The 27,922-nt window shown below is 34.8% G+C and overlaps 1 protein-coding gene across 1 annotated transcript; it reads left to right on the forward strand.

The window, feature by feature from the left end:
* The first annotated feature begins 878 nt into the window (after positions 1 to 878).
* Positions 879 to 22,950, forward strand: LOC129221174 (alpha-soluble NSF attachment protein-like). Its single transcript, XM_054855626.1, has 4 exons — positions 879 to 961; positions 16,360 to 16,670; positions 19,847 to 20,026; positions 21,975 to 22,950. The coding sequence occupies exons 2-4, from the start codon at positions 16,401 to 16,403 to the stop codon at positions 22,395 to 22,397; spliced, it is 873 nt and encodes a 290-aa protein (XP_054711601.1). The 5' UTR covers positions 879 to 961; positions 16,360 to 16,400; the 3' UTR covers positions 22,398 to 22,950.
* The last annotated feature ends 4,972 nt before the right edge of the window (positions 22,951 to 27,922 follow it).

The following is a 27,922-nucleotide window of genomic DNA, read 5'->3' on the forward strand; positions in this document are numbered from 1 at the left end:
TTCAATAGTTTACTCTCTAAATATCACCACCAGTGGCCAAATTGAAACCAGATTTAAAATTTTAAAAAAAAATCGCCAAATTTGTCGCCAAGTTGGCGACAAAACTTGGAGATCAAAATATATGGCGATATGGTGATATATCGCCAAGTGTCCGCCAAATTATAACACCACTTGAGTTTATACCGAAATTAACAACGATTTCCCCCCAAAAAGGGGCAAAAGACCCTTTTAGAAGCATCCGAATGCAACCAAAAGGGGAGGTGCACAACTAGACCCAACTAGGAGTCTACGTACCAAATTTCAACTTTCTAGGACTTACCGTTCTTGAGTTATGCGACATACATACGCACATCCGCACATACCGACGTCTGGAGAAAACTCGTTGTAATTAACTCAGGAATCGTCATTATGGATATTTCGCGTGTCTATACGTTCTTGGGCACTTATCCACGTTTGGTCGAGTCGAAAAAAAAACTCAATATTCATTCGGGGGTGAGTAAAATGGAAATTAAGGTCGATTTTAGAGTGAAATTTTTTTTGCGAATACAATGCTTCCTTTTTTGTAAAAGGAAGTAATAAAAAAACCAGAGTCGGAGTTGGCATGTTTTCGAACGACTCCGACTCCTTTCCCCAAAATCAGTCCGACTCCGACTCCACAGCCCTACTTTTTACAGTATATTTTGAGGATTTTTTTTTTTTTTTTTACAGAGCAGTAGTTGTTAGTACTAAATATACTATTCTCTTTTCAAGTAACAATCGAGAAAAAAAAACAACTTCTGAAGGGGCCCTTGCCACACCTTGGGCAAGCTCAATACGAAACTTAACAGGGAAACTTCGTTGAAATGCAGTGGCAACACTGCGTCAGTGACGTCATCGATCGATCAGCGAAAGTGCGGCTGAAAACACATCCCTTCTCTCTCTCTCTTCAGAAGTCGAAAAAACGAATGAGCTACATATTTTGGTAAGTATATCTTAGTTTTTTAAAGTTAATGTTTATCTTAATCTTTCAAAAATTGATCTTTGGTAAAAGTACATATCGGTAAATATTATGTAGTTCATCTAAATACATTTTTTGGAGTAAACTGCCCTTTAACGTTTAGAAAACATTTTTCTTGAATCTTGAATGATTATTTAAAACGTATCACACTTTCTGTATCTTTCCTGGATCAACATTTTTTATTTATTTATTTAATTAAATAATTTATTCAGTTAAAGATCTTAGTGGATTTATTAAAGACAGGCGCCACAACAGTTTTACATGAATGCGCAGATAAACATTACCACGTATATTACCGACATAGAAATGTCAATGTAGATAGAAAATACAAAATAATGATACTTTTTTTGGCTGCTGTATAATAGAAGGAAAACAGCGCAAAAAAAAGAGAATATTACGCATCATATTTCTCTTTCATACATTAAATATTTCATACACTCTTCGTAGCTATATGGAAAGGAGCAATTAATGCATACATTTTGAAAACAAAGGAGATTTTCGCCTGAGATTGCACATTTTTCAAAACTAAAAGGACTAGTACTGGAGAAACTGTGTATTTTAAATTATTTTTCAGTGAATGCGCGAAATCGATCGCAATTTTTAAGAATATTATTAACACTGATAGATTGCGCCGTCACTTTCAAAACGGGCGTAATCAGACTTAGTTATAAGAATGACGTTTAAACTATAAATGAATATTTTTAGTTTCTTTTACTCATTCATTTATTTTTATGTCTTACAAAATATAATATTATTGCTTTAATGAAAGCTTTTTTTGTTTATTTATTTTTTATGCGGTTTTTCGAAATCCCAGTTGTATTCTTCAATCTTTTCCTTTGTTTCCATACGATCGTTCAAAATTACTTTAATATAATTATTAAATGACAAAAGCAAAGGATAAGACAGGGTTTTTATAAAGTCTTGCTCTGATAAAGAAAATTTATTTATAAAAAAAAACTACAGATTTAAACATACCTTTTTTTTTTCGTTATCTCATTAAGTTTTCCCCATCGGTGCAGATTAGCTAAGGCATGTAGGTGGCGCTAGCATCGAAAACTGAAAATGGCGTCTATGAAAGAAAAAATTCCCAGGGGTGCCACTAAGTTCTGGCTGCGCTAGTACCTAGCGCTAAAGTTGAAAATCGTCTAAAACTTCACAGAACCACTGTAGATGAACACATAAAATTGTTTTAACGTTGAGAAAAAACATCTTGAGTTAAAAATCAAAAAATTAAAAAAAAATGTTTAAATCTGAAGTAGTTTTTTAATGAATTTTCTACATCAGTGCAAGACTTTATAAACGTAGCGTACTTTATGATTCAAGAAAAAAAATTTTTGTTTCATAGGGTGTATTGAAAAAAAAAGGTTTTTTTTTTGGATATTCAAAATTTTAAGTTGATCACAACATTTCTTATTCAAGTCAAAAAATATTTAGGTGTGCCGCACGAGGCCTAAAATCTATAGTTATCTTTAAAGAATTCTTTTCTATATGAATTTTTTAAATCAAAGAAATGTTTTGAACTTTTTTAACTTGATTGATGTAAACAATGAAGTCGAACGTTATTGACGAAAAAAAAACCTTTTGCTCTTATCCAATATTTAGGTCTCCCACATAGTACGGGAAGACCGCCTATCTTGGACCACTTCTTAAATTGAACCAGGGGCTTAAAATCTACCGCTGAGTTACCGGTGGAAATACAAAGATTTGTGTCTGAAACCTTCGAGGATGAAGTTTCGTCACATTTCGATCTGCATAGCTAGAGTTACGAAGCGATTTGTGTTGAAAACGTATTTGATCTTATTTTGAGAACTTGTATCTAGTAGACTAATACTAAAATTTGTGAACTTAGAAAATTGCTTTTATAGTATTATAAACAGTGTTTAATGGGGATTACAGCAATGTATTTACATGCACGATTAGGAAACTTGTTGACAAGGTATGAATAAAAGAAGAAAAAATGGCATGTTTTCCTTTATTGGACCGAAAAAAATTTCCTATGTCGGACCGGTGGTCCAATTTAAGAATATGTAACTAAGCAAGTCTTTTTTCTAATCAAGGTATAAAATAAGGGATTAGAGAAACTAAATAACGTAGTTTTTATTATTTTGAGCATATTTTAATACTAATCCAGGATATTCATTTTGACTTTTCGTTTTTTTCAAGCATACTTTCTAGAAGCTGCAACCCATAAAACTAGGTGTTTATCAATAAGCTTCAATTTCAGTTCTATTAAATATAGTTTTTCCATTTGACTGAAATTTGTGCTTGTTCACGTTACTTGTTGACTGGTTATTTTATTAATTACAATAACCGGTAATTCGCAACTACAGCGCTCGAATACGCTACCTTGCGGTGATTTACAAAACTGCCGGAAAAACTAAAACATTGCCACATTGCGTTTCACGTAAGTCTTTTGACTTAAACATAGGCACTTTGTTCTGAGTATTTATTAACACAATCGATGTGTCTTGGAATGCTTTCAGCAACAGAAAGTGTTCGAGCTCCTCAATGTTAGTTTTCATTATTTCCCTCTAAAAAGTGATTTGATTGAGAAATGGTGAAAGCGCGTTAACACCAGAAAACTCTGGATTAACAAACTTGGATAACGTTATACCAGGTAAAAATTTTATTGTTTTGTGTGAATTTGTAAGAACATGGGTTTTTTTTAATCTTAAATTAATTTAACAAACCATATTTTACAGTAACATTTAGTTGGAATAGAGAGTATGCAAAATTTTTTCGTGAATATATTATCGTAGAACGAAATGAAAAATGTTTAACCGAGAAAGAATTTATTTTGTTGCTTTTATTCTCAGCTGAAAGGTTTCGCCAAATTTGTTTAGGGTTATAGTTTTAGTATTGTGCGAGCTAAGTATCCTTGGCGAGATTTCGCGTTTTTAGTTAAACCATTTTTAATTTTTATCATGAGTGGAATAAAATGGTAAGTAAGATTACAGAATTCGATAAGTAAAAAGAAATAATGGTCAATCAACTGAAAAGAAAACTACCACCATATATCCGTGAGAATTTCGTTGATGATTCACAAAACATGACACAATTAAATCGTAGTTCAGAAATTAGAAAAATCGAAACAGAAAAATTTTACATTAACCGGTTCGGGAATTCGAGAGAAATAACTCAGCTACAAATGCAAAACAATAAGCGCTAGCCAAGCAAGGCAAAAAAGTATCATCTTCTTTCGATAATAATTTGTAATGTCATATTGAATTTTCTAGCATTAATTGTTATTCTTGTCAGGCCACAATTATTATTTATTTTTATCAAGAATTGATAAATATCGAATTCAACATCGTGGAAATAGCTGCTTAGAACTACGAACTACGTAGTTTGCATTAATCTTTGACGTTTAGTAATGCTTCTAGAATTCTCATTTCTTTCTATGTGGGCCAGAATATCCACAAGACTTTGAAAATTAATTTAAAAAGAATAAAGCGAAAAAATCATGCATACGAACAAAATTTACTAGACTTATTACCATTTTCTTCGTTACCACATGCGTTTGTTTTAGTTTTTTCGTTCACCATTAGTCAGTGACTGCAGTGCCCCCTATAGTTCGTTGGAGTTGCGAATTCAGTTTAAGTGCATGAAATTCAAAGAAACTTCAAAATTTTTTTATAGAATCCAACTTAGTGGTGACATTTAAATTAGCATTTAGGATTACTAAACATATTAATTAAGGCTTATAAAAACATTCATACTGGTTTTTTATTAAGTAAGTTTCTTGGAAGCTTCAACCTCATAAAATAGATTTTTTTTCTTCTTTTCTTTTTAACCAGAAGCTTCCATTTCAGTTTTGTTGGATAAAATTCCTCTTTTTTTTTTTCTTTTTTTTAAAGTTGATTTCTTGATTAATTACAAGCTACACTAATTTCTAGCTTTCTAGGTTTTAGAAGATCTCTAAAAGGGGAAATATGGCTCTTAGGGGGGAAAAATAATGAGAAGTGCCTTAGCTGTTTGTAGAAATGATGATAAAGGGCTATGCTATAATACTTGTCTAACTATAACGGTGTAATAATGCTTCTTCTTCCAGCACACACTAAGCATCGTTTACAGCCCTTATACGTTGCCTTTTTCAAGCCTAAGTCCACATATTTCAATCGAACCTGCGATACGTGGATGCGAGAACATAGAATGGAATCCATTACCCAATCTATACATATCATAGACTAATAATAAGAGTAGACCGAGCTTTCTCATTCTTGCTGATGAAGAAAATTGGTTCATAGATGTATCATGTGACTAGTGGAAGGGCTTGGCGAAGACTTTGGCAGCATGGTTGCTAGATGGCAGTATTATCTATAGTTTGGCACTCGACATGTATTTTAAGACAATGTGTTTTCATTAAAAAAAACTTCCAGGTGCAGAGATTGAACTGTTTTTCTTTTAGTTATGCATTATTTTGACATTAGTAATAGTTTTTGATCAGTTTTCGGTAACTTTTATTTCATTTGGAGCTGTCAGCGTTAGCGTGAACGAAATGGCGTAAACGTTTTGCGTTAACACAAAAATGTACTAATCGGTATCTTAAATTGAAACTGTAGGTAAAAATCTTACCGTTTGCTGATTCTTCTTGGTCGCTTGCATCTTTTATTGCTTAGAGAGTTATTGAAATTGACTAAAGAAAATGCAAAATACTATCTAAACGAAAAACTCACTATATTAACAAAATATTTACAACTTAGAATAACAAATTTACAAATTGGACTCCATAAAAGATCATTCTTCCGTGTTCCATCAATTCTATATATTTTATTTCGCGTTGGCGTTGATCGTCTGCTACGATTAACGCCCGCTGTTGCTAGGATATCCACCAGTCACATGGTTTGGTTTATGAGCAGCAAAAGGGTTGCCATAGCTCGGTCTACTCTTATTATTAGTCTATGATACATATCTATACATACTAGTATGTTGTGGCCATCACGAAACTTTCTTCTATATTTTTCTTTTTTTTTTTTCTGATCCCTCCCCATGCTTGACGAGGAAGCAATATTCCCAACAAAAACAAAATTACACATGCAAAAACTTGACGACTATCCCAATGTCTGAATTATTGCAAAAGCAAAGCAAAGAGCGAAAATTGAAAGTTATTTTAAAAGCCTTGCTTGAATTAATTACAAATATTTTATTTGTTGACAAACATAAGATGGCAACAGTTAAAAATTTTAAATCATTGAGATAATATTTCCTATCATTTCCATACAATTAAAATCACGAGAAATACGCAGACGACAATCTATTACGATTTATCTTTCTTATTGTTGCATTAATAAACATTTTTTTTATTCGAAAAAAAAAATCAACACCTCTTGGAGCGATCGGCGTCAAAATTGAACCAAAGCCTGTTTACATATGGATTCACGTATATTCCAAATTTCAACCAGAACGTAGCATTACTTCTTGAGATAGGGCACTCAAAATGGAAAAAAAGAACGGGTGATTGCGCTACCCCCTTTTTAGCTGTTGACACAAAAATAAAATCAGTTCTTATACCCACTAAGGGCTACTTGCCGATAAATTTTTCTTTCATTCCGTTCATTATTTCTTGAGATACAGCAGTCACAATTGACGAAAAAAAAGTTCTATAGCTCAACACCCGTTTGAGTTATTGACACCAAAATTGAATCAGCACCTGTTCCTGTTAATACCAACATATGGACCAAATTTTGTTTGATTCCGCCAGTTACTTCCTGAGGAATAGCAAGCACGCGTAACTCGAAAAACGTCCCATTGCTCCACCCCCCTTGAAGGAATTCGCGCCAAAAACTAATGGGCACAAGTTCACATAGGGGCACATATGTGTACTAAATTTCGTTCGATTTTATGCGGTAGTTTTTGTTGTAGAGCGGCCACAAAAAAACTGGTCACACACAGACGTGACACACATACACACACACACGCACACACACACATACACACACACATACACACACACACACACAGACATACAGACATTTTCCAACTAGTATGCTGTGGCCATCACGAAACTTTCTTCTATATTTTTCTTTTTTTTTCTGATCCCTCTCCATGCTTGACGTGGAAGCAATATTCCCAACAAAAACGAAATTACACATGCAAAAACTTGACGACCATCCCAATGTCTGAATGATTGCAAAAGCAAAGCAAAGAGCGAAAATTGAAAGTTATTTTAAAAGCCTTGCTTGAATTAATTACAAATATTTTATTTATTAACAAACATAAGATGGCAACAGTTAAAAATTTTAAATCATTGAGATAATATTTCCGATCATTTCCATACAATTAAAATCACGAGAAATACGCAGACGACAATCTATTGCAATTTATCTTTCTTATTGTTGCATTAATAAAACTATTTTTATTCGCTAAAAAATAATGATAATAAAAATAAATCAGCACCTCTTGGCGCGATTGGCGCCAAAATTGAACCAAAGCCTGTTTACATATGGATTCACATATATTCCAAATTTCAACCAGAACGTAGCATTACTTCTTGAGATAGGGCACTCACAATGGAAAAAAAGAACGGGCGATTGCGCTACCCCCCTTTTTAGCTGTTGACAAAAAAATAAAATCAGCTCTTATACCCACTAAGGGCTACTTGCCGATAAATTTTTCTTTCATTCCGTTCATTATTTCTTGAGATACAGCAGTCACAATTGACGGCAAAAAACGTTCTATAGCTCAACCCCCGTTTGAGTTATTGACACCAAAATTGAATCAGCACCTGTTCCTGTTAATGGCAACATATGGACCAAATTTTGTTTGATTCCGCCAGTTACTTCCTGAGGAATAGCAATCACGCGTAACTCAAAAAACGTCCCATTGCTCCACCCCCCTTGGAGGAATTCGCGCCAAAAACCAATGGGCACAAGTTCACATAGGGGCACATATGTGTACCAAGTTTCGTTCAATTTCATGCGGTAGTTTTTGCTGTAGAGCGGCCACAAAAAACTGGTCACACACAGACGTGACACACATACACACAGACAGACATTTTCCAAAAATAGTCGAATTGGACACAGCACACCTCAAAACGTTCAAATCCGTCAAAATTCGAAATTCGAAAATTTTCACGAATCCAATACTTTCTTCTATATATTAGATATAGAAGAAAGTAAAAATGGTCGAAATGGACTCAGCACACCTCAAAACGTTCGAATCCGTCAAAATTCGAAATTCGAAAATTTGCACGAATCCAATACTTTCTTTTATATATTAGAGATAGAAGAAAGTAATCTATACATATAATAAAATAAAATGTTTGTGTGTGTGTGTGTGTGTGTGTGGCGCGCATCCCGGGAAAACGGTAAGGCCTAGAAAGATGAAATTTGGTATACAGGTGTAGTTTTTGCTGGTGTTTTTTCGGCAGCGCTTGCTTTTTTTTCTTTCCTTTTTTTTTTTTTTTTTTTGTTTTATTTAGGGATTGCATTTATTTCTTTTTCCATCCCCCCCTCCAAGCTGGACCTTTCGCTGTATCTATATTACGGTACATTTCATAGTTGTGCGCATTAATTCAATAAAAACAGCGAGATTTTTTTTATCTTTGTCAAACGCTACTTTTTGCACACTACGGGGAATTTGAGCTTTTTTTTTTTTTTTTTGATCTACTTAAATAAAAAAAAAAAGCGGTTCTTGTAGGAAATGGGCGAGGAGGTCAAAATAAATAGAGATGGATAAGAAAATGTAGAGATAGATTGTAAAGGTAGATAGCCGCCGAAGGCGGCAATCTTGGCGTAAAAATGTGAATTGCACAAAAAAAAGATAGAGATGGATTGATTAATACTGCTGCCAAATTTATTTAAACAACCGCCGAAGGCGGCAAACTTGAAGTAAAAAGGTAAATGACAAGTTAGCCAAACTGCCGCCGTAGGTGGCTGCTTGCACATTGGATGTCAATGCCCCCTCCCTCCCCCCACATACACCATGACTTTGAAAAAACAATGCTTTCACATAAAAGTGGAAGTGCTTTTTGTTATTTTTCGACAAAATTTGCATGAAGAATACGTCGTTTGTGTCTCCCCTCCCCCTCCTTTAAAAATATTCCAAACGACGAAACTCGAGACAGATCTAGAAAATATTTTATTCAAATTATTAATGATATAGATAGATATAGATTGATTGACACCGCCACGAAATTTATTTAAGCAACCGCCGAAGGCGGCAACATTGGCGTAAAAAAACGAATGATAATACTGATTTATAGAGAAAAACATTGATTAATGTCGTCGCTAAATTGTTTAAGCAGCCGCCGAAGGCGGCACTCCAGGCGTAATTGATACATAAAGAAAAACATTGATTAATACCGTCGCTAAATTGACTAAGCAGATACTACTAATAGTAAAAACATTTTACTATTAGTAGTGGCATGTTTTTACTACTAATAGTAAAAACATTTCGCCCTCTTCAGAAGAGAAAAGCTCTTAAAAATACGCAATAGTTTTTTTTTTTTTTTACAATTTTTTTAATGCTGAGCATGAGCACATCATATCTTTCTACTCATCGGTCGAAAAAAGCATTTTTCAATCTTCTATGCCTCTGACGTCACTACTTGGATTTCGATTCGTTATTTACGACGGAATCTTAATCGCAAACAATGTTAATCTTTTTTTTTTTACTATATAGCTTACTTCTACATTTTATGACGTAATGACCACGTGTTTTTCCGGCAGCGCTTGCTTTTTTTCTTTCCCTTTTTTTTTTGTTTTGTTTAATTTAGGGATTGCATTTATTTCATTTTCCATCTCCCCTCCTCCCCCCCCCCAAGCTGGACGTTTTGCTGTTTCGATATTACGTTACATTTCATAGTTGTGCGCATTTAATTCAATAAAAACAGCGAGATTTTTTTTTCTTTGCCACTTACTTTACTTTGTTACTTTTTGCACACTACGGGGAGTTTTGGAGATTACTTTTTTCTTTGAGTGATCTTTGTTTTTATTAGGAAACTAGCCGCCTGCGGCGACCAGCTGGTTCGCCTTCTTATGCCATTCACCTTTCTATGCAAGCAGCCACTTACGGCGGCTGTTTGGCTAACTTGTCTTTTACCATTTTAATTCAAGTTTGCCACCTTTGGCGGCTGTTTAAATAAATTTGGCAGCAGTATTAATCAATCCATCTCTATCTTTTTTTGTGCGATTCACATTTTTACACCAAGATTGACGCCTTCGGCGGCTATCTACCTTTACGATCTATCTCTAAAATTTCTTATCCATCTCTATTTATTTTAACCTCCCAGCTCATTTCCTAATAAAAGCAAAGATCACTCAAAAAAACGCTTTTTTATTTGAGTAGAGCAAAAAAAAAAAAAAAAAAAAAAAACGCTATCTCCAAAATTCTCCGTAGTGTGCCAAAAGTAACAAAGTAAAGTAAGTGACAAAGAAAAAAAAATCTCGCTATTTTAAGTGACTTAAATGCGCACAACTATAAAATGTACCGTAATATAGATACAACAAAACGTCCAGCTTGAGCGGGGGGTGGGTGAATGAAAAAAGAAATAGATGCAATCCCTAAATAAAACAAAAAAAAAAAAAAGAAAGAAAGAAAGAAAGAAAGCGCTGCCGGAAAAACACGTGGTCATCACGTCATAAAATTAGAAGTAAGCTATATAGTAAAAAAAAAGATTGTTTGCGATTAAGATTCCGTCGTAAATATCGAATCGAAATCCAAGTAGTGACGTCAGAGCCATAGAAGATTGAAGAACGCTTTTTTCGACTGATGCGTGGAAAGACATGATGTGTTCAGCATTAAAAAAATTGTAAAAAAAAAAAACTATTGCGTATTTTTAAGAACTTCTTTCTTCTAAAGAGAGCGAAATGTTTTTACTATTACCAACTAAAAGTTTAGAAATGAGGCTTTGATACTTCTCGCAGGATGATATTAGAAAAATATAAAACCCAGAAAAAAATGCAAAATAAATGTTTTTTCAAAAATTTATAAAAAATACAAAAATTGCTCTATTTTCAAAATTTTTTGTTCATCATATTTAAAATTAAATTTCAGACCCTATAGTACAAAATATTTGTCTGGCGCGATTGGTTCGGGGTCTGTGAGGTTAAAAGTACTAAAAAGTGCTAAAAATCACATAAAACATTAAATAACTTTTTTTCTAATTAAAATATCAAAAATCGAAGCCCGAGGTGCACAACTTCAGCAAAAACTACACCTGTATACCAAATTTCATCTTTCTAGGCCTTACCGTTTTCCCGGGATGCGCGCCACACACACACACACACAAACATCTTATTTTATTATTATATGTATAGATATGTATAGAAGATGAGCGGGGAGGTTAAAATAAATAGAGATGTAAAAGAAAATTTAGAGATTGATCGTAAAGGTAGATAGCCGCCGAAGGCGGCAATCTTGGCGTAAAAATGTGAATGGCACAAAAAAAGATAGAGATGGATTGATTAATACTGCAGCCAAATTTGTTTAAACAGCCGCCGAAGGCGGCAAACTTGAAGTAAAAAGGTAAATGACAAGTTAGCCAAACAGCCGTCGTAGGTGGCTGCTTGCATAGAAAGGTGAATGGCGTAAGAAGGCGAACCAGCTGGTCGTCGCAGGCGGCTAGTAATAAAATAAGATGTTTGTGTGTGTGTGTGTGTGTGTGTGTGTGTGTGTGTGTGTGTGTGGCGCGCTTCCCGGGAAAACGGTAAGGCCTAAAAAGATGAAATTTGGTATACAGGTACAATTTCTGCCAAAGATGTGCACCTCGGGCTTTGATTTTTTATATTTTAATTAGAAAAAAAGTTATGTAATGTTTTATGTGTTTTTTTGCACTTTTTACCTCACAGACCCCAAACCAATCGCACCACTCAAATATTTTTTGTACTATAATGTAGGAAATTTAATTTTAAATATGATGAATGAAAAAAATTTGAAAACAGAGCAATTTTTGTATTTTTTACGAATTTTTGAAAAAATCTTTAATTTGCAGCTTTTCATGGGTTTTATTTTTTTCTAATATCATCCAGCGAGAAGTATCAAAGCCTCATTTCTAAAATTTAAGTTGGTAATAGTAAAAACATTTCGCCCTCTTCAGAAGAAAAAGTTCTTAAAAAATAAGCAATAGTTTTTTTTTTTTTTAACATTTTTTTTTTTTTATGCTGAACACATCATGTCTTTCCACGTATCGGTCGAAAAAAGGTTCTTCATTCCTTTATGCCTCTGACGTCACTACTTGGATTTCGATTCGATATTTACGACGGAATCTTAATCGCAAACAATGTTAATCTTTTTTTTTTTTTACTATGTAGCTTACTTCTACATTTTATGACGTGATGACCACGTGTTTTTCCGGCAGCGCTTGCTTTTTTTCTTTCTTTTTTTGTTTTATTTAGGGTTTGTATTTTTTTCTTTTTCCACCCCCCCCCCCCCCCGCCCCAAGCTGGACGTTTTGCTGTATCTATATTAAGTTACATTTCATAGTTGTGCACATTTAATTCATTAAAAGTAGCGAGATTTTTTTTTTCTTTGTCAAACGATACTTTTTGCACACTACGAGGAATTTTGAAGATAACTTTTTTTTTTTTTTTTGCTCTACTTAAATAAAAAAGCGGTTTTTTGAGTGATCTTCGTTTTTATTAGGAAGTAGGCGGGGATGTTAAAATAAATAGAGATGGATAAGAAAATTTAGAGATGGATCGTAAAGGTAGATAGCCGCCGAATGCGCCAATCTTGGCGTAAAAATGGCACAAAAAAAGATAGAGATGGATTGATTAATAATGCTGCCAAATTTATTTAAACAGCCGCCGGAGGCGGCAAACTTGAATTAAAAAGGTAAATGACAAGGTAAATGAGCCGCAGGTGGCTGCTTGCACAGAAAGGCGAATGGCGTAAGAAGGCGAACCAGCTGGTTGCCGCAAGCGGCTAGTATAAAATAAAATAACTGTTAGGTGACTCTAATGACAAACTCCAAGCGTGACCAATATTCTGTGAATGGATTCTCTAGAACAGGAGTTTGACCTATTAGTACAATTGTGTTTAATGACAGCGATTTTGCAGCAACCGAGTCGGAAGTTTGTAGTCCAGTTGAGACTACCAAAGTAAATATGCTACATATGTTCGGTATCAGCTGTTCAAGATGCACAAGAACAATGTACGGATGAAGTTAACACAATTTCCGAGGAATCAGTGGTTAGTTATCATCAAGTTATGATCGTCGGTAAGAAGGAAACCTACTTCGGCAAACGTTCTAACGTCATCACCACAAAAAAAAAAGGACACAGAACAGAAAAAGCCACAAAAGAAGGAGCAAACAAGAAGTTCCGTCTAGAACTATACGAGCCTACTTTCCCGTATACCCATACTATTTTCTAGTACCTGATCAATATTCTCAAAAATAGCTAAAATCGCAAATTGTTTCAAACATATTTTTGCTAATTTCTAGGAATAAAGTATACCTCACACATCTAAAAAAATTAGATGCATTAAGAAAAAGCACCACCTTTAAAACAAAGCAGCTAATACACTTTTTTCCCTTAAAAAACATTCTTTAACAGCTTTCAAAACGAAAAAATAATAATTAAAATTAATAAACTTATTAAAATAAATACATTATAAAAAAATCGTTTCTTTTTCCCCTGTTGCCAAAAATAATTTTTTAAATGTATTAATGTACTCACCAAAATAAATAAAAACAATAAAATGTCAACTTAAAGAAATACTTTTCATTGTCAAAAAAAAAAAAAAAAAATCGTCTGCGCATATTGTTATGTAGAAACATAAATGACTTCGGATTTATTCGCCGAAAACTGAATACCTAAATTAAAACTTTAGCGTGAAAACAAAAACAAATCATATCAACAATAATTATTTCACAGTGAAAACCATAGCTGCGGAGTCGGAGTTGGAGTCAATCTCATTTTGGGATGAAGGAGTCGGAGACGAATATCCAAGAATCGAAGTCAGTCATAAATGTTTGCCAAAGCTACGAAGTCAGAGTCGAAGTCGGGGAGTTGGAGTCCGATTAATTGTCGGGCACAGGAGTCGGAGTCAGGTGCCTTTAAGTTCTCGGAGTCGTAGTCTGGAGTTTGGCGTCAAGAGCTATTTCCAACAAAATTTGTTTGAAATAAATCCGCCTTCAAGTACGGATTCTACATTGACTTTCAGTTTCCCCGTAGGCGCTAATGTTAAGTTTTTTGAACTGTTCAAAATTGAACAAAAAATAGTTCAAATCAAAAAGTGAAATATGGGAATGAGGTGTCCTCGCCGAGATCTTTCGAACAAAAAAAAGTTTGTTCGAATCGGACTATTCATTCACAAGTTTTTAGGGGGGGGGACAGGCAGACAGACCGACAGACAGACATTTTCCCCCATCTCAATACCCTACTTTCCAATTTTTAATTTTTCGATATTTATTTAATTATTTTATTTGTTTTTGATTTTTTTTTCTCGCGACATTTTTAAGATGCATTAAGCCTTCTTTCATGCTTTTTTCTTCTTTTTCTGACTTTTACTGGGAAAGTAGGCTAAAAACGGCACAGAACAACTGGTATTGCAATATTTGCCATAAAGATGAAGTTCAAACCATGATTTAGTGCATGAAATGCCATCAGTGGGTTCATCAACACTGCGCCAAGTAAAGGCCAAAGGAAATACTATTGCAAATCCTGTAAAGTGACTGTAAGGTTAAAATGCAAGCTATTCTACCATTTACTGTTACGGTACAATTTAGGAAGCGCATTGTTCAATATAGGCGCATATATTCCTAAATTGGACTTTTGCAAAAAAATAATTTTTTAACAAATTATCCTCATATTTACAGGAAATGTAAGTACCTATGGCGGTTCCAAATTAAATTTGGCTTCAGATGCCCTATTTTTCATTTTTGTTTTGCTTCACATTTAGCTACACGGGCCTCTTTTTCTTAGGGGGTCCAATATAGGCGGTCTTCCCCTACTCAAAAATAGAGATTTTTTTAACTTTAAGTGAAACTATTCATTATGAACAAATTAATTACATTGAGAGTCATGAAAAATTCTTCTAACACTATTTCTGCTTGTTCTTACGTAAAATAATCTCCTGAGTTCAAATATGACCATAGCTTTTCCCAGTGGGGCAATTCCATGTCAGATCAATCACCTCCTTGACTTCACCATCTCCGATTTCAACGAAATTTGATGTGAGGGACATAGATGAAAAGATAAGTAATCCTGCCAATTTTTAGAATTCTACTTAAAATTTTTTATGAAACACAGGGCTGTTAAAAAACTGAAGAAGTACGAAAAAAACGAAAAGTTGTGACAATCAAATAGCTGTAACTTCTCTCATGGTTATAGTGTCTAGACGACGAACTGTGAGAGATTATTCACAAATATTCCGTTCTTATCATGAATCACTCTGCAACGATAGCAGGGAAGTGTTGCCAATTTGAGATTACCATTGAACCCTTACCATTTGTTGCATATGCAAGAATTATAGAAATTCAACTCATTAGACAGCTGATAACTTTTTAAATTTTAAAGATATTGAAGTGGAATTGTTTTATGAGTTGTAGGATATTGCTGAACTTTGGATTATAAAGGTTATAAATTGCTATCTTTCGCGCATGCGCAGTAAAAAATTAATTGCTTTAAACGTTCATATTTCATTCAATTTTCAATGTTTTAACTTTAAATTTTATCATTATATTTCTCTAATATGCTGTCAAATATTCTGAAAGTTTAGTAATGTTTGACGGAAAACTCTGCGTGATATAAGCCGAAAACCTTTTTAAAAAAATTGCATTTTTGAAAGAAATGCTTATATCTCCACGGGTATAAGAGATATTTTCACGAAAATATAAAAACAAATTCTAGATAGGTTATTAACTTATTTCTGAAACTTATAGTTTATTCCTAGCTATTTACAATGAAAAATGATCAAAAACCGTTTTTTGATTCCGCAGTTTGTTGTTCATCCTCTAAATGAATAGTAGACTAAATTTTTGCTGGAAAATGGCGACTGGAGTGCATCTTTTATGTGAAAAAAAAATTACGGAGCAACTGGTCTTTTATTTCTCGAAAAATCCGTAAAAATGTGAATTTTTGAAAGTGTCCCAACACTTTTGGTCATAAAGTGTAGATTCCAAACTTAAAGGCGGATTTGCTTCAAATCAAACGTTGCTGAAAAAATCTCTTGATGAAGAACATGTATAGAAAAGATTTCTTGATTTAGTTCTTTTAAGAGCATTTCTTCAACAATTTAGAAAAGTTTAACATTAACGACAACGCGAAAAATTATTTTATGGTCCCTAAGAAACACCCGACACTTTGGCCACATTAACTATTTCTGTACGATTACTTAATTCTAGTGGTGACAAACTAAATGTGGTCGACTGCCCACGGCAACATTACCTTTTTTCTATGTGGTTAATTTATTTCTAGGGTGAACGCACAAGTTCTTTCCCAGCATAAAACCGCACAAAATGACAGACCAGAAGGCCAAAGGGGACAAACTGATGGCCGAAGCGGAGCAGCAATTGACTGCCGGTGGTGGGAAATGCTGCGGTGGTGGACGTGTCAAAGTGGCAGAAGCATGTGAACTTTACGTAAAGGCCGCTAATGCATTCAAAATGGCGAAGGAATGGCAGAGTGCGGGAAATGCCTTCTCAGAAGCTGCTCATCACGAACTAGAAGAAGGAAGGAAGACTGAAGCTGGGATGCACTACGTGGAGGCAGCAAAGTGCTATAAGAAGGTAAGGCACTGACTGGTGAAGAAGTTCTGCTTCATCGGCAAAAATCAGGAAACAACGTAGGAGTGCCGTAGTGGCGCAGCAAAGGGGGGGAGGGCGAAAACATCCGCCAGAGCCCTTAATTTTAACACAGTAGTTCATGCATATGAAAGGGCTTTTTTGCTCAAAAAAAAAACTCCTTCAAAAAGTATTTTTGATCAAAAAATTCCTTTCAGAAGGTATTTTTCAGCAAAAAAAAAATCTCTTCGGAATAATCAAAAAAAAAAAAAAAAAAAACTTCAGAAGGCATTTTTGATCAAAAACCCCCCACCAAAAGGATTTTTCATGGCTGCGCTAGTGCAACGTAGTGCTAGACTCATTTCAGTCAAAATCAAGTGTCTTTTTTTAAACACTACTTTAATTAAATTTATTTTATACTATGATTCAAGGGCGGATTCAGGGGAGGGTCAAAGGGTCAGCTGACCCCCCTGTGACAAAAGTTTTATTATGATCATTATGAAACTTCAAATTTTTAGATCCAAACAAAAAAAAAGTAATAGAATCAATGCTAAACTTTTTTGCCTTTTTCTTCTCAGCGCGTCAGAATTCAAAAGAGTTGGGATCGTTTACTGGGCTATCGTTTTTTTTTTTTTTTTTTTTGTTCATTTTCGAAAGAATAATCATCTCTAATGAGCTTAACTTTTTTCAGAGCACTCTTCCACCTTAAACCATATGTCGTATATGTGCGTTGTGTGTGCTTTTTTTTAACTATTTTGTTGCTGTATTATCATATATTCAAAACTTACGGTAATGTGACCAGCCTGTCAGCCAAACGAAATATGAGTTTTGAAGGAATATGAGCCATGGCGCAGGCTGCACCATTGTAAATTAAAAGGGGGGAGGGGAATTTGAAAGGGTTTAAAACTCATTTGGGGGGGGGGGGCTCCGTAGCATATGAAAGGGATGCCATTACCCAAGAGAAATGGGCATTCCTGCTTAACTGATACTTTTTCTACGTAGAAGGTCGCTTGCCATTGAAACTTGACACCTCTTACAAAAATTTCTGGATCCGCCTCTGCTATGGTTGCAATAAATTTTGTTACCAAATGAAGCAAATTGAATTCTCTAATATAATTGCGTTCATTATAAGCTCGGTGTGCCTTTATACCTCAGAGTTTTATTTATCACTAGCTGCGCTGCCCGGCTTTGCCCGGTCTACCTTGAAAATAACCATTGTGTTAAGTGACGTATATTCAACAATCAGGCTTAAATGAAAGAAAAAAAAACATCATGCAAAAGTTCCCCTTCTAACAATGACGACAGATATTAAAATACTTTCAAGAAATTTAAATAAAATGAGAAAGATGGATTTAAAAAGCGAAACACAAAATAAAATAAGTTTAAGAATTAAAAATGAGAAAGATGGAAATAAACAAAGTATTCGAAAAGCGTTACCGTGGAAACGCAAAATAATAAGGTTAAAAACTTGAATAAAGAACTGATTTTTGAACTTCAATTGTTACTTCTTTCCTAATGGAGATAGAGGATTAAACTTTCGGCCATAGGTCGAGCTAGATCTGGAGTAAAAAAAAGCAGCTCTTTCCAATGGTGTCAAAAAGAAAACTGTGCGACAATTCCTTCACTTTTTATTCATAAATTTAATGAAGAAAGTAGTGTCTAAATTTCAGCTGAGCCTAAAAAAATTCGAGCTAAAAACGCAAATAACTCCCGACGTAAATAAGTTAGAGCATTGAAACAAATTGCGTAGAACGTGGAAAGCTCTACCCTTTCCAACGATATGTAATATTACTATGCACAAGTAATTTTTAACCCCCCATAATCGGGAATTTTTGTGAATATTGGGCTTAGATTCTCTCTATATTAATTCAGTGCTTCATTTGTTGATCTTGTTAATTCTCCTTAACGCATTTCAAGCATGGATATGGAATTCCGAGTCTTTCCTGTGTGATTTAACTGTGTTTTTCCTGTGTGGTTAAAATAGCACTGCTATCTTTCACCCAGAACATACGGGCACGATCTCTGGCACGAGAAAAATGTACTACATCCCTCACGTGCTGTGGCGACTCACGAGGTTCAATCTAACAGAAAGTATAACAGTAGAAATAATATTCACTTCTTGCATCGTACTTCCAGTGCCCTCGGGGAGTTCAGTGAGGTTACTTAACTCCATAACGAGTTTATTATAACGAGATCTTAAATCCTCCTTGAAGTAAGGCGAAAAACTCCGGGAAGACGTGTTGCCGTCTTTATTGTCACCTAGCAGGTCTCCCTGCTGCAATATTCATGGTTGACCATTAACGGTTTAATTAAACCAACTTAAGTTGCACAAGTTATGCTTGCACAAAAAAAAAAAAAAAAAGATAAATAGCTTCTTAACTTCATTAACATTTAAGTGTGTGGTTGATTCTTACATAGGATCAGAAACCTGTTTCTTATTAGAACTTGCATAGCAACCCTTTGCTATCCCTATCAGATTCTGCCCAGAGCCCGATCATTCTGATATTTGACACGGGGCACATTTATATTTCAGCCCCCTCCCCCCAAGAGTTTTGAAGACACTGGGTATGAAATTCATATTGTGTCCCCCCCCCCCTCCATTCCGGCTTATTCTATAAAATGAATCTATAGAATATTTTGATACTTGCGTATTAATACAACCATGCTAAATTTGGTAGTACCTCATATCACAATATAGTATATACATGCAAAACGTAGAAGAGATATAGTATACGATAATTATATAATATGTGGTTAAACTTTGCCCGTTGCAGTAAACCGTAAATATCAAACTTATCTGTGATATAACTTTTAATAGTAAATACGGACTAAACTTGGAATGGTTTTGGGATTTGCAAAAATATCAAAATTTTAAGGGGGATTTTTATCAACAAATAAGAGATTTTTTCCTTATCTTGGCATTTGCAAGAATATCAATGATATCATTGTACTCTGGATTCTGAGTGAAACCATTATTTATTTTTAACTAGCATGATAAATTAAGGGATTTTGGTCCCCCTGAAAAACTAAGAGGAGGGGCCTGTGCCTCGAATGCCCCTGCGGTAATCAGGCTCAGATTCTGCCTACATGCGCTAAAAGTCTGCGACGAGTATTTTATTGCTGTTCCTGTTAAATCACTACAATACATTGCACTGTATTTTCAACTGACGTTGCTGTTTCAGGTGAACCCAAACGACTGCGAGAAGAGCCTCATCAAAGCTTCCGAAGTGTATGCGGATGTGGGGAGGGGTAAGACGGCAGCAAAGCAGCACCTCACGCTCGCAGAACTTTACGACGAGCAAGGGAATGTGGAAAGAGCCCGTGATGAGTATCAGATGGCTGCAGACATGTTTTCCGCTGAGGTTAGTTTTGTCGAAACCGTCTAAATACTTCATAATTTCAAAAATTGCATTAAAAAAACTCTTCTTAATCAGAAGGGTAGTCTGGACAGTAATTGAACACTTAAGCACAATTATATCTACAGATATTCCTAATATCCTTACCAACTGTAGTGCTATTTGATACACGATGGTTCAAAGATTTTTATTGATGCCTAAAATTATTTTAAAAAAAAAGGAACTTTTTTCATACTTCTGTTCTGCCTCAGGTTTTTAAGGATAGTTGAATGCTGAGGGTGCAGCAGTAACCCAGCAATTGAAAACATCAAATCTGTGAACAAACGCAAAATTTTCTAATCGTTTCCTTTTCGTAATTCTATGAAAGGAAACTGCCGTCGCCAATTCGTAAGAAAAACGTTTGAAACCTTATTTCAGAAAAACCAATGAGCTGTTCATTCAATGATGTAATAACGCTATTTGAGTAATCTACGGCATGGATGGTTTACTCAAGTCTACACCACACCATTTAAAAAACCAAATACAGTCATCTTTAGATAAATCGAACTGATAAGGGATTGACTAAAACCTTCAATAAATATTGGTAGTTAAAGTTATGCTAAATTCCCACACCCTTCTCAAGAGTTAGGGATCTAATGAGAGCTTCAATATTAAGGAATATTCCAGTTATAAGCTTTCGAGTTATCGCAAATCGATTGCAAGAAGATGAAGGCACATGTCAGCCAAACATGAATAAGGAATTTTATATCCGCGTACATGGTTATTTCAGTTGATCTTATAATTTTATTTATAATCATTATAAAGTATAGGCCAATTTTCATCTAAATCAGGTGAGCAGCACAGGCTATAAAAGAGTACATCTAAACCTGTTGTCTGTAATGGGGCTGTGTATTGACTTTTTCATTCCTCAGGGACTAGTAATCATTCTTTCATGTTGCACAGTTATCGAAGGATTGCTTCATCCCTGCGGGATTTTTGCACCCAGTTTCCCAGGATGCGAAATAGTTCTAGGAATTCAATTTAGGCAGTGAGAAGCACAAGGATGCAAGTGGACATTCACAAGTTTTGAGTAAAACGCGTTTAAAGATAACGTCCTAGGTAGGTTTTCATTGAAAAGTTTTTCTAAATCATGCTGAAAACAGTACCTACCAGGACTACTAGTACTATCTATTGCCCTAAAACAAAGGAGAGGTTCACCTACCTTTTGTATTGGTTATTGCCAAATTTTTAGTTTAGGCACATCCCTTTGCTTCTCACTACCTCAATGGATTTTCAAGTTATCTTTAACATGTTGCATAAACATACCACATGGACGTTTCCCGGCGCATCTCGTGCTGTATATACAAAATTCCTCAAATCGGCCCAGGTTTAGTTACAAATCCGATGTGAATTTATTCGTATTCGTCTCACATCCTAATTCGCAGTTTCAACCAGTACTAGATGAATTATAGCTTATGTTGAGCGAGGTAAAAAATTCGAGTTATCGGAGTCTGCATCCGCAAGAGCGTACGGCCCCATTAATTCTGGTTCTCTCTACATTGCCAACTCTGGAATCCAAAGACAATTGCCAGAGATTTCTGCCTGATTGTCCACCTGCTTCCTAAGCAGCTCTTGAGATGCTCTTGCTGAGCAGCTCTTGAGAGCAACTAGCGAGCGCAAGATTGAAATGTAATTGTGTGTGATTTTTTCGAGTGCCATCGACGACTTGCCAATGTAAAAGTGTATCAATAAAATGAAAAACACAAACTGTTAAATAAAAGCTGTACCTTCTACTTCAAAGTTTGTGAACTCTTGGTCTATATCCTGCATTCCTTTGAAGGTCTTCAGCAATTAAATACACAAACAATGTTTCGTGACTGGATGCCATCTCATCCATGACTTTAAGTATTAGAAAATTTTAAAACGCGCTGCTTGCTTTTTCACGTTATAATTCTTACTAATTTTTCTTCCTCAGGACTTAACCTCCTCCACCACGAAATGCATGTTGAACGTGGCCTTACACAGTGCCACCCTCGGCGACTACGCTCGGGCTGAAGAGATCTTCGAGAACCAGGGAGAAGCGGCACTCTCCAACAAACTTCTCAAGTACACGGCCTGCGAGAACTATACGAAGGCGGGACTCTGCCGCCTCGCATCCAATCCGCAAGATGGCGAAGCACTTATTACGAAGACGCACGAGTGGAGGGAATCTTCTCCTGCTTTCGGGGACAGCCGAGAGTTCGGTTTCCTGAATAAGCTGGCGGAGGCCATCAAGGCGGAGGACCTGGATGCCTTCAACGAGGCCGTCCGGTGGTACGAGTCTGTGACGAGGCTGGGCGCGTGGGAGAACGAACTGCTCAAGAGGATCAGGAAGAATGTTGGGCCCGATTTGCGATAGTTTGTACATCGTGGTAATAGCAATGGTTGGCCCCGGTAAGGTTGGCTCTGACCTCGAGGAAGTTCATTTTATCTTGGAGAGGTCAATCAGTTCTTATCAGAGAGCACGTATCTGATAAAGAAAGCAAAAGGATTGCTTCCTGGTCGTCAATGTGAAACATGTGCTTGACTGATTGTCGTGACAACCTATCAGATGGTCTTATTTCAATGCAGTTAGAATGCTAGACGTTTCTTTTTGGGCGATAGATCTTACATTCATCCAGTTCAATACCGCTATAAATTCAAAACTAAATAATTTTGCAGAAGATAGAAATAAAAAATGGTGCACTTTAATTATTCACATAATTCATTAACCAATGTAAATAAGATTACGAAACCAAAATTATCCATTAGCCCTTATGGCGGTTTTCAATTGGATGTACGAAATGTTTAGTGCTACTTAAGTAGGCACAGCTCAACCAGCAACGACCGATGATTGCCAAAGAGTTGTCGTGACACGGGAGGAAGGGAGGGGGGCTAAGAATTGGCAGGACTTCAACGACTGAGAGATCAAAAGCACCGGGGGCTTATTACCAGCTCTTCGGAAGGGAGTGAGATCGGGAAAAACAGGCGATTTCCCGACGCGTGCACTGTTGGCTTATTACGAGCTGTACGGAATCGGGAAAAAAGAACCCGTTTTCGGGTTTTTTACTCATTCGCTTCAGAGGTGGTGAGATCGTGGTGAGATAGAGTGAGATGGAACTTTTTCAATATGGCGGACATGTTAGTGTTAGCACGATTTTTGTATTTTGCCATTGCAATCAATTAAAACGTTTTGCATCTAACTGAAGAGTCTTACGTGTTGAACCCTTTAAAAAAGCAACTTTTTTTATACACATAAAATGAAACACAGCGCTCTGAAAATAGTTTATAGAACTAACATTATTAACGTAACTAAACCAATGGATTCCCCAGGTCGAACTACATACAATTTTGCTTTTTATGTTACCCTACTTTTCCGTAAAAGTAACTTAAAGATAAAAAAAAAGAAAGAAAGAAAAAGATTTAAAACATTTAGAACCCTTGAACTAAAACAACTGATTCCTGCAGCCAAAAATCATCAACGTTATTTGAATATATATGCTCTCAGTTTTAAGCTTCAAGAATTCACAAAAACATAACAATAAAAATGGAAATAACTTTCTATATTTACTTAATATCAACTGACGTGCAAACTGAATGATTTAGTAAACTTAAACAGCTCATTTAATGCATACACATCTTAGATAGCTGGAGTAGCGTATGATTCAAAGGGTTTAACTTGTATTTGGGCGGCAAGTTTGTGTTCCTGTGTGGCGCGGTTGTATAAGCACGCGCGTTGTATTAACGCGATCGACGGTTCGAATCCCACCGTTGGCATGTTTTTCAGAAACTCAAATAATTTTTTTAAAAAAATTTTTAGTATTAATGTTGACAGTTTTTTTTTTTTCTTTTTATTTTTATCAACAACCAGATCATAAAATATTTTCTTCCGAATTGAGGATTCGTTTTTTTAATGCGATTTCTTCACAAATAGATACCCTTTGAAAATAATTATAAATTTTGCCCTAAATTTCATTTTTAACCTAATGATTTTTAACTATGTGAGGAAAGATTGTTGGTGCAATTCGGTTCTGTGACTTTCTTCCTCATACGATATTAAAAACAAATGTGCTTGAATTACATAACGCCTAACAGAGAGCACAAACATGATATCGACCAAAACACGTTTTTCCTTCTTCTTTTCTTTTTTTTCCTTTCTTTTTTTTTCTTTTTTGTTTTTGAAAAATAGATTTTGTTTTAAGAAAACTACTTCAACTCTAGAAGGATGCTTCTCTCCTTACCGAATGGAAAACAAAGGAATAAATAAATAACTTGAATTAGTCTTGATTTAGAGACAGTCAAACTGTATTTTTCGTAATCAAATTTGAAATAAAATAGGAATACAAAAATAAAAATAAAAAAAACCTTTCGGGGCATAATAAAAATACGCACAAATGTTTTTGTCTATAAAATAAAAGTAATTAAAAACGCATAACATTTCTAAAGTAAATAAAATAACTTTAATTAGAATAAGGACAACAACCATCGAAAAACAAATTAGAAAATGACGTTTGCAAAAGACAAAAATAATAGAAGTCTATTTACAGGAGAAATACTGACAAATGATAGATTTATCGTGTCAAAAAATTAAATAAATAAAGCGAAGAAAAGAATTTATAAGCTACGAAAAGATTTATCGCCTGCAAAAAAAAAAGTTAAATTAATGAATGGGGTCCCGAATTTCGCTATTTACGTTCAGTAACACGACGAACCGATGGTTGATTTTCGCAATGATATTAAATCACCGTGACTAGCTATCTGCCAGTCACAAGGACAATAAATTGAAAACATTAAGCCCTAGCAAAGGGAAATCAGCAAGCGATCTTTATTTTTAAAAAAAATCAAACAGTGTATGCAAGAGGGGAGGGAAAAATTCATCAAAATTACTGGCTATTCCATCGAGCAGAAACAGAATACGGAAACATACTGCAAAATATATTACATTTTAGTGTAGATATCAATGTGGTTTCGACATTTTTTAAAACTACTGTACGCTAAATTTAAAATGAAATAAATTTAAAGTCTTGTTCATTAAATTTCAAAACAAAGCCGTAACTTTCACATGAAGTAAATCAAATCATGAGAGATATTTTACTAAATAAATCCCTATACATTAATGCAACTTTATAAGCATATCCTAAGTTCATTTTTAATCATACTTATATCTGGGAATGCAAGTTGAATAATACAGGAAGGTTATTTACTGAAGATATTCGATGTGACTCTGAAAAAATGCGATGCTTCTTTTTTTTTTCCTTTTTGTTTAATTTTTTGACTTCGTAAAAAATTTTTCGGACATGGAGCTTACAGGAGTAAGCTCTACACTCTAGTTTTAGATCGCAAAATAAGTGAAAAAATTGTAAAAAAAAAAAACCTATACAAAAAATATCGGTTCTGATGATTTTCAAAATATTTTAGGAGGAGTACCACTGTGAGTCTCTTGACTTAGTCTAAATGTTCATACTTTGGAACCTTGCACCTCTCTAGACCTTCAGAAGAGTATAAATGGCTATTTTTATGCTTCCTTTCCCTCCAAATAAAAATAATGGCTATTAAACTGTCGAAAACGGGGGAAAAATGGGGAGAGGGGGGGGGGCACCATTTCTAAAAAAAATGGGACATGTAGGGAGAAAACGGTGGTCATATTTGAATTCCGGGGCTCATTTTACAAGCGGCGAGAATTATGTCAGAAGCATTTTGATTTTTTTTTTTTTTTGTTACACTGTAATTTGGAAAATCTCTGATACTTAGAACAAAGAAAGCTAGTGGCGAATTTAGTTTAATAGCAAAAGTTTTATGAGTAATCTGTTTGAAAGAAATACCATGGATTGCATACACCTTCAAATATTGAAAATTTTTAACCCTTTCTGATAAAATATATCAATTAATACATTTTAAATTTAAAAAAATCAATTTTTCCATTTTAATTCAAAAGTTTTTTTCCCACCGCCGCAAAATTTCCGGAAATTTTGTATCTCTAATTATTTTTTTAAATTTCATTAGTTATAAAAAAAATGTTTAACATGTGGTAAAAAAAACAAACCAAAAACAAAGCCACTAGTAAAATTCACAAAATCCATATGAAACGAGAACGCATAGAAACAACACCATTTCAAATTTTCACGCTGCAATCTCTTATTGGTTCATCTTACACCACGCCTACAAAACGACGTCATATTTTTTTCCCGAACGGCAAGTCTTTCCCACTGTGAGTATGCTTCTCACTTGCAGTTCGTAATACGCCTAACGACTTCGTTCGGAATGAGAAAGGTGAGATTTCTAGCTTCCCGAAGTCGAAGCCGAAGAGCTCGTAATAAGTATGTGAAGCTGGTTAACTTCTTGTCAGCGAATAGTAAATACATGTCCCGCTTTCACGGAAGAAAGCGACAGATCGTGGTTGACTGTTTTTTGTTATCCCAGAAGGGAATAAACTCTCTCTAACAGTATACATTCTCTGAGGTTAAGGGGAAATGAACTATCTTAAAGTCAGGGCTTTTTTTGAAGCAAACAGTAATTATGTTTCCAGTATATTTTATGTTTGAAATGAAATCTATCTCAATGTTAAATAATGTTAGGAAATATATTCTCATGTTTTGAAGTTGAATTTCTTCCTATTGCTGATAAAACGTATACGTGTTTTTCTCAAAGAATATTCGTTACTGATACAACACACACTGTTTATTTACTTATTCATAGATGGCGCCACTAAAACGTGATATTTTAGTAACACTGGGTTTCTGTGGCACCATCTATGAACTAATTAGATAACTTCTGGGTGGAGCTCCTGCTGTATTAACACTGAATTGACTAGGGGTGGGGTACTTTTTTTTGCCTTATTAAATTTTCAGCTAAGCAAAGGGTCCAAAGGGGCAGAATCTTAAGGGTTGGTGAACTCAAGAATATGTCACGTGGCCTTAAGTTAGCAGTATCTCTACCTATGGAATAGACATTATTGATATGGGAGACATTATTGATATAGTCGGTTTTCAATCATCTAAAATTACATACAGAAATTCCAAATTTGTCGAAAAGAAATTTAATGTACAACGAACTATTGAAGTAAGGTTGCCTGATTAAAGCTTGAAGAAGGAAGAAAAAATGTTAACGGAGTCACCTGTTAGCCAAATATTTTAATGCTCAAAATAGTCAAAATATTTCGTAATACTTATAACCATAACTGTTTTTTCAAATCCAGAAAATCATAGGAATATTTTTTATTGGAATTTCACTAGCATTATGTTAATCCCATTATTAAGTAGAAATATTTTCATTCGTCAAATTTTTCACTGTTCAGAAATCTTTGAAACCAAATCTTTTTTAAAATAACTACAGCTTTTGCCAATACATTTTTTGCTCTACGTTTTAGAATGGACTTCGTTTTCGGAAAGTATCGTGAAGCTGAATTGATTATTTTACTAAAAGAAATATGAACACATTGCTTTTGCTCACTCGGTGATTTCGTGCTCATTAAATATGAGGGACCGAAAGTTTTGTAGACGGCCGCTGAGCATGTTAATCTTAATATATAAAAATCAATGTCCTGAGATAATATATATACATATATATATACATATATACATATATATATATCAACGCACAGCCGAAACCGCTGAAGCTTCAGACTTGAAATTTGGCAGGCATGTCCGCATGATTACGAAAGTAACCACTAAGAAAGGATTTTTCGAAATCTCAATTAGTTCGGGAGAAATTAATTAAAACCTCTTAATTTCTGCGAAATTAAAACCTGTTATTGAATTCAAATCCCTTATTTTCGAAGGCTTTCCTCCATTCAAATCATTATTCAGTACTTCATCTCAACTTTTGGTCGATAGCGAACTATAAATTTGATATTGTTTTTGTTTCTCACGTGGTTCTTCGAGGCTTTTCTCAAGTCAAATCATAATG

Source organism: Uloborus diversus, chromosome 4 (genome assembly GCF_026930045.1).
Source record: "Uloborus diversus isolate 005 chromosome 4, Udiv.v.3.1, whole genome shotgun sequence".
In the NCBI taxonomy this organism is placed as follows: Eukaryota; Metazoa; Arthropoda; class Arachnida; order Araneae; family Uloboridae; genus Uloborus; species Uloborus diversus.